This window comes from Notamacropus eugenii, chromosome 1, assembly GCF_028372415.1.
Source record: "Notamacropus eugenii isolate mMacEug1 chromosome 1, mMacEug1.pri_v2, whole genome shotgun sequence".
Lineage (NCBI taxonomy): Eukaryota > Metazoa > Chordata > Mammalia > Diprotodontia > Macropodidae > Notamacropus > Notamacropus eugenii.
The window spans coordinates 485,491,680-485,500,084 of record NC_092872.1 but is presented as its reverse complement, the minus strand read 5'-3'; the positions used below and the strand labels follow the sequence as shown (position 1 = coordinate 485,500,084).

At 44.7% G+C, this 8,405-nt stretch overlaps 1 protein-coding gene across 1 annotated transcript; it reads right to left on the bottom strand.

Moving 5' to 3' along the window:
- Nucleotides 1-25: 25 nt before the first annotated feature.
- SURF2 (surfeit 2) lies at nt 26-8,400 on the bottom strand. The gene is made up of 6 exons (XM_072632849.1): nt 8,203-8,400; nt 6,294-6,448; nt 5,148-5,251; nt 3,981-4,160; nt 3,394-3,551; nt 26-149 (listed from the first exon to the last, which is right to left on the bottom strand). Exons 1-6 carry the CDS (start codon nt 8,398-8,400, stop codon nt 72-74), a joined length of 873 nt encoding a protein of 290 aa, XP_072488950.1. The 3' UTR covers nt 26-71.
- Between the last annotated feature and the right edge of the window lie 5 nt (nt 8,401-8,405).

Genomic DNA, 8,405 nt, shown 5'->3' with positions numbered 1-8,405 from the left:
ATGTAACCACCGCTCTACATGTAGCTCAGAATGGCGCAAGTTCATCAACTTTATTTCAATTATACAAAAAATCAGTTTGTTTCTGTTCCTCTTTTGAAGCGCTTGGGTTTTCGGTGATGATCCTTGAGCTCCTTCATCGAAGCTGACTTCTGTGAAAGAAGCACAACCAAAAAATCAGTGTCATCTCTGAAAAAGGAAGATACTTGAATCCTGGGGCTAAACACAGCTTTGTCCCTTCTTTTCACCTAAACTAGGGTCATGGAGTCAGTCTACAGATGAGAAAAGAAGGCCCAGACAGATTAATGCTTCCTGATTCCTGTGCTAGTTGCTAGTGTCTCACCCCCAAATTACCTAACATGTAGTTGACTATACAGATGTATAAACATGTACACAGGTACATCTTCCCTGACAGAATGCAGGCTGCCTGACACTTGGTGGTTGTTATTGTTCAGTCATTCAATCACATCTGACTGCAGGTAAGCCCATGGGTAAGGCCCATGATACGAGAGTGGCTTGCCATTTCCTTCTTCACTGTATTCCTATTTTACATATGAGGAATGGAGGTAAATGTGGGTCAAGTGACTTGCCCAGGGTCACACAACTAGCAAATGTCTGAGGCTGAATTTGAACTCAGATCTTCCTGACTCCAGGCTCAGTGCTCTATCCGCTATACCACCACGCTGCCACAACTAAGCCTGACACACAGGCACATAATAAATGATGACTGGATGATTAGTTGCTCCACGACAAGTAGGTAAAAGAGCACTAAATAGCACTAAACCCCCCCCCCCCACTAAAATCAGGTTTTTAACCCCAAATCTGTTAGTTTATAATGCCTGTTCTGTATTCCCAAATGCTGGATTAGATTTTAACCCTTATAACATTTTTGTAAAAGGCAACACTTTAGTTACAAATAGCTTTGCAAAGCGATCCTATTCCATCCCGTCTTATTCAGCAGATTGTTCTATCATCCTAACTCTATCTTCAGTTTCTCTCCCTATCTACTGGTGCTTCCCTACTGCCTAAGAACACACTCATGTCTCACCCATCCTCAAAAACCCCTAAGTTGACCTATCTCATATCCTTCCTCCCTTTTGTGGCTGAATTCCTTGACAGAGCAATTTACAACAGATTCTCCTTTCTCATTCTCCAGTTTGGCTTTGTCCTTCCACTGAAATTGCTCTCTCCAGAGTTAGCAAGTGTATTTGTTGTTCAGTCATTTGTGTCTGACTCTTTATGACTCCACTCTGGAGTTTTCTTAGCAAAGATACTGCAGTGGTTTGCCATTTCCTTCTCCAGGTCATTTTACAGATGAGATGACTGAGGCAACTGGGGTTAAATGACCTGCCCAGGGTCATCCTGCTAGCTTCTGAGGCCAGATTTAAACTCAGGAAGATGAATCTTTCTGACTTGAAGTCTGGCATTCTATCCATGGCCCCACCTGGTTGCCTGCAAGGATCTCTTAGAATTGCCCAATCATTTAATGCTCTTTTCTCAGTCCTCATTCTTGACCTCTCTGCAGCCCCTATTACCCTCTTCTTAATACTTTTTTTTTCCTCTCTGGGTTTTTAGGATACTGTTCTCCTGGTTCTCCTCCTAAACATCAGACCTGTTCCTCTCAGTCTCCTTTGCTGCATCTTCAGCCAGGTTATACCTGCTAATTAACCATGGGTGTTAGAAGTTTCATCCTGATCCTCTTCTCTCTGTACTATATCACTTTGTGATCTCATCAACTCCCATGGATTCAATTATCTCTACACCCATGATTATCAGATCTACTTGTAGCTTAACTTTGCTGAATTTTGGTCTCATATCTCCCAATGCCCATTAGTCATCTTGAAGAGGATGTGTTACAGACATTTTAAACTCAACATGCCCCGAACTGAATTTATCTTTCCTCCCAAACTCTTCCAAAATTCCCTATTACTTTCACTTATTAGTTACAAGATAGCACCACTATCTTCCCAGGTCCTTGCAAAGACCTGTCAATTTTACCTTTATAACATCTCTAAAATACATTCCCTTCTCTCTTCTGATACTGCTATTACCCTGGGCAGTTAGGTGGTGCAGTGGATAGAGCACCAGTGCAGGAGAAAGGAGGACCTGAGTTCAAATCTCACCTCAGACACTTGATACTAGCTGTGTGACCTTGGGCAAGTCACTTAACCCCAACTGCCCCTCCCTGGGTCATCTCCAGTCATCCTGATGAATATCTGGTTGCTGGATTCAGATGGCTCTGGAGGAGAAGTGAGGCTGGTGACCTGCACAGCTCTCCCTCACTCAAAAAACAAAGTCAAGTGCAAGTCACATTATCATTTCTCTGATGGCATGGTCTTCGGCAATGAAGGACAAACACACACCCTGCTTTTACTCAAGTGCAGGTCCTTATCTTTGACCATGAAAATAGCTTGTTGGTTGGTTTCCCTTCATCACATTTCCCCACTTCAGTCCATCTTCTACTCTTAAGAGATTTTCCTAAAGCATAGGTCTGACTACATGCCCTCTCCCCAGTAATCAATAAACTCTAGAAGCTTCTTATCATCTCCGGGATCAAATGTAAGATCTAATTTAGCCTAAAAGCCTTTCACTACCTAATCTCCCTCATTCCTTTCCTATCTCCTTATACCTTACCTGTCCCTTACTTTCCACTCTCTTTAATCTAGTGACACTGGTTTCCTTGCTTTTCTTTGAATAAAACACTCATTTCTGGACTGCAGACATTTTCACTGGCTTGTCCACCATGCATGGAATACTTTTGCTTCTGGCTTCCTTTAAATCTCAAGATTCCACCTTCTACAGAAAGTTTCTCCCAAATCCTCTTGATTCTGATGCTTTCTCTCTCTTAATTCTTTCCTATTTATCCTGTATTTTTTTTTTCTGTTGTCTCCCCCATTATATACTTGATAGAAGCTGTCTTTCGCCTTTCTTTTTATCATCAGCACTTAGCACATAGTAGGTGCTTAATAAAATGTTCACTGACAAAAGGGGCAACAGTGTAGTAACACAGAGGAAAGAGCACTAGACTTGAGTCTGAGAACGTTGGCTTGATTCTTGACTTTGCCAATTACTGACTGCCTGACTGATATTGCACCAAGTCCAGGAGGAGACTTTGGACTTCACTTTCTACAAATATAAATTAAGGGGGTTGGGCTAGCTGATCTGAGGTCACTTCTACCTCTAAATCTGTGATTCCAAGAATTTTTCCAACTCTGATGAAGCCTGGTCCTGGCTAATTAAGGGATTTCCACTACATCACAGAACTCATCTGTGGCAAAGACAGACCAGTAATTAAACACAACTCCAGGTACAATGGTCTATACACTAAGCTTTATTGCCTTTCATTAAGACCTAAACTGCTAATGTACTGATATGTTGTGACTGGCGCACTTTTACCTTTGTCCTCTTAGTGCATGTTGGCCTGTCCACCTCCATCTTCTCTCCTCTGTTCATGATGCCATTCTCTCTTGAAAGCTTGCTCTCTTCAGTGTCTGTCAAGTAGTTCCTTGTAACATCTCCATTCTCACTTGGGTTCTTTTCAGGGAACAGCTCAGCTATAACAAGAGGATGCCAGTTACTTCCCTGGTCAAGACTATTTTAATAAATATATGTGTACCTTGGAGTGTGGTGTTAAGAGCTTCCCTGCTGTGCTACCTGCAGGGTTTTGTGTGCCCCCCTCCCCCTCCCATCAATAGTATCAGCCACACACTGTAGTGTATGCACTAAGTAACGCACATAAGATCTGTTGGGATCCAGGGTGGAATTACTGATTTTTTTTACATTGACAAAAAAATAAAAACAAAATGAAGTGAATTACTTCCAAACTGACTTATCACTATGAAAAGACTGGGAAAGAGTTGGGATAACAAGGTAAACATCAAAATTAAAAAGCCAACCCACAGAACAAGGGACAGAAAGAGAATAACAGGCCTAGTTCTGACATACTAAATGTTAGAAGTGAAAGAGGACTTTGTCCAGCTCACCTGGGTATAAGTCACTCATGCTGTCATCACTCTGGTCTTCTTTATCACTGGACTCAGGCTGCCAGAAAGCCTCCTCTTTTGGGGACTGCTGGTCACCATCGATCAGGCCTTCCCGTCTCCTTCTCTTGTGCAGCAAGCAGGCAGGAACATACTCCACACCTAGCTTCTGGCATTCTTCATCTGAGGAAAACAAACCAGCAAAATGCCATAGATCTCCCAGCATTCACTATACCTTAATTTAACCAGCAAAGTTCCCCAGGGGCCAAGTGAGTCATGGAGTGTTGCCCTGGCCCCTAGGTTACCTAAAGAAGAAAATTCTTTCCCACTGGGACCAGAAACAGGACCAGTAAAACCAATCTAGCTCTTACGGAGGGCCAGTTTGCTGCTACTTTTGCCCTCACCTCTCCTACTGCTGAAAGTGTGGTCATCTGATGGCCAAGAAGTGAAAGCTGCAGGTGGAGATATAGCAAATAATGAAGCATACATGAGGAAATGTTCAGGCTGGCACTGGGAAAACTCAATTCTGTTCCACAAAACGTTAAGTACCTACTACAAGGAATTGAGAACACCTTAAATCTCAGCTATGTGGCACCTGGAAGGGTTATGTGCAGTGGGGAGGGGATCAGTCTGGCACCTGAATTTGCTAGAACTGAGTGTAGTTTCACTCCTAATGACCTTTGGCTTAGAAAGCATTGAGTGAGGGCTTATGATAGGGCTTTGGGGATGATGGGTGCTCTCAAATCAAAGTCAGGGTGGATAAAGACACACTAGCAGGTAGCAGGCAGGAGCCATCTAGACTATGCTATCCTACTGGAAGAACATCAAGGACTGTAACAGATAATGAGCACACCTGCCCATGTCAGAAGGGGCTAATGCATAGTAGGAGAAGAATAATGAGCCCTGGAGATGGAATCAAGAGACTGTAACATACGTTATGACTTTGGTTTGTCAGGGTCTGTTCTAAGGAAATGAGGGATTTGATGACATTCTCCCAGGTCTCTTCCAGCTGTTAACATTTAATGTTCTAAGGTCATGCCCCTCTGACTGAGGGTCTCTGCCCCAGGTAAATAGCTCTAGAAGTGAGGTGGTTAAAACTCCATCCAGAGTTAAAAAAAATTGGGGTGTTATACCACTACCCCCACACTGGCTTCAACTCTAGCTACTTACATTTGTGCAAAGCTTTCTGGTAGCGCTGGCCCTGGACATGACGTAGGATGTGCTCTGGAAGCCTGTTGATGTGCCGAAGGGTGAGTGTGCAGAACATTTGGTGCCTGAAGAATAGAAAGATGGAAAGTTGGGTTACACCCTAATTTTAAGATTACAGAATCACAGATTCATTTAGAGCTGGATATGACTTTACAGGTCATCTAATCCCTTCATTTTACAGATAAGACATAGAAGAAAGATAATTTGCTTAAAAGTGAAATGAATAGTAAGTAGTAATGGAACCAGAATTTGAACCCAGGTCTTCTGACTTCAAATACCACGGTCTTTCCACTCTACCACACAATCCATTTGTGCGAACTAACAAGTTTCTTTGGCAAGGAAAAGGAAAAGAGCCTCCCCGCCCCTTTCAGATTTCTTTGTCTTTTTCAGTTAAGGTAAAACTGGAAAACAGCATGGATGTCCCAACATCCACACACTATGGCCAGAAAAACACAGGTGCTTAGTGTGTGCTTTGGTAGCAGAATGAGCTCTCTTCACTCAAATTCCAATAAACCCTAGAAAACGTTTCCTCTTCTTCTACCACCTGAAATCCCACTGCGCAGTTTGGGCTAATAAGGAGGTCTCTATCCAGGTATCTTAAACCCTGAAGAGTCATGGGTCAATGTATATTACAGACTTGCCTGGCTATTCCCTGGCAGAAAGAATTGGGATCCAAGTCATTAAAGCAAGTGGACAGAACACGAGATTTGGAGTTAAGTCATGGAATTGGTTCTGCCACTGAGTCTGTGTAATGTTGATTAAGTTATTTAACTACTCAAGTCTCAGTTTCTTTATTTGTTAAATAAGAGGGAGAGAATTGGGCTAAATGATCTCTAAGGTCCTTGGTTCCAGTTCTAACTCTTATCTCCTCTTTCTCTACTTTTGGCATTGCTGTAGCCACTTCTGGAGCCTGTTCATGAAAAACAAGGAGCAGTCCACTACAGACCGTAGGTTATTTTACAACTGACTCTAAACCTGTTCAGGCTATTTTAACATCCATCCTCAAAACATTCCCTTGTCTATACCCAGCTATCCCCAGGAATTTTCTTCTGGTTTTGTTCTCATGACTTGGTCATGGTTGTCAGGGACCTCCATTGGGGGACATACGGATTCTTAGTGCTGGGAACGATGTGTGGCTCAAAGTCTTCATAGTCAAAGGTCTTGGTAGTGCGAATCAGCCGCTGATACTTCTTACCACTGGTGTAGGCCTGGAGGTCTGAAAGTCGGCTGGGCAATTCATGGCCTGTCAGTTTGCATTTTACCTGAAGGATAGGGAAAAGAGAAAGAATGAATGTGCATATACTTGCTAATCTCAGAATCCTGCCCCTGTGTGAGGGTGGCTGGTTAGAAGGGTCATTTCCTTTCAGGACTTCATTCTGAAGGAAGGTGGAATACAGTTTTCCCTTCCACATCATAGGAGTTAGGAGCTCAGTGTCCCTAAGATCTGGAAAATCCATGTAAAAATTTTTGGTCCTCCATATCAGAGAAGAAATTGGAATTATGGTATTAAAAGATAAAGTATGTTGATATTATACAATGCATATAGTTTATGTATTTCTGAATTTTTAAACTTTTCCTGTGCTGTCTGCAGCTTCCACAAAACTCCCCCAAAGTTCTCAGTTTCTTACGCTGACCCCATGATGTATCAAAACCACAATGGGAAAAGTTGTGATGTGGAAGCGATAACCCATGGCATTAAGTTGCAAGACACTTTCTTCACAACATCAGGTAGGCAGTACAAACATTATCATCCCTATTTGGATGGTGAGGATACTGGCCTAAACATGTAAAGGATTACTTGGATTTGAATCCTATCCCTGCAATATATACTATGTGATGTGTGACTGGACAAGTCACTTAACTTTTCTGGGTCTCTCTTGTCAACTGTAAAATGAAGGGGGTAAAGGAAATGACTTCACATCTCCCTTCCTGATATAAATCTATAGTCCTATGATTCATAGCTACACAGCAAGTCAGTGCCAGAGCAAGGACCGCAAGAGAGGTCTCCTGGCTCCCAGTCCAGGGTTCTCCCAAAGCTGGAACCCAAGGACCTGCAGGCCCTTCCAGAGAGCAAGTCTGAAGATTTTACCCTAGGGCAGATTTTTTTGGGGGAGGGGCAGATAAAGACCAAAAGATATAAAGCTGGGGAGAACTAGCACCTGTATTTTACAAACAGGGAAATGAAAATCTAGAGGAGGAAAATAGACTTTTCCTAGGGTTATGAGAGAAGTAGCAGAACCCAAATGGGAATCAAGGTTAAGTCCTCTTTCTGGTAAACCACCATGCTTCTAAAGGGAAAAAAAGAAAGGGAAAGAGGGAGGAAAGAGCGTTAAGAGGGTTTAACAGAAAGGTTTGGCTGGCGGTCACTCCCTGACTCACTGGGCACCAGTGGGCTCCAAGCCTCAGTTTCTCCTTTAAAACTGACCAGATGGTCCCCAACGAGGAGAGCGCAGGGGGTGCTGCCTACGGGCTCCTACTCGGAACGCTTTTAAGTTCATAAAATGATTACTAAGCAGGAAATGCCGTACTGAAATACAGTCATCAAAATACGTATTTTTTAAAAGTTCATCCACTCCGGCCAAGCAGGTCCGATGTAGCGGAACAGGCGCTGCGGGGAGCGTGGGCAGCAGAATAAGAGACGGCGTTTCCACGGCGTCGCCCCCAATCCCGAGGGCAGGACGTACCGCCGGGTAAAGGGGGCCACGTGGCAGGCCCTCCACCGAATTCAGCCAAACGCATGACGGGTCAGGCCAAGCCCTTCATTTTACTAAGGGAGAAGCTAAGGCCTGAGAGGTTCAGACACTTGGCCAAGGTCGCCCAGGAGGCGGAGGCGGGATTCGAACCCGAGTCCCGTGACAGAGTCGTCTGGGAGAGGGCGTCACGCTGACTCCGAAGAAGGAAAACTCCCCGGACTCGGGAGAGAGCAGCGCTGGCCCGCTTCGATGTGTCACATTCCCCTCCCTGGGCCTCAGTTTCCCCCTCCGTAAACCCGAGGCCCAGCCCCTTCCCAGCTGACCTTGGCCCCGCCAGGGCACAACTGCAGGCCCGGGTGGCCCAGGAGGAATTCCTGCACATCCGGCGGCACCTGGCCGTCGGCGCTGCCCATGGCTCCAGGGGGGAGGGGAAGGGAGTCCCGGCCCAGCGGCCTCTGGGACACACCACGTGGAAACCCGGAAGAGGGCGGGGCCCACGCCGGGCGGCGTCTGACGTCCATCGGAA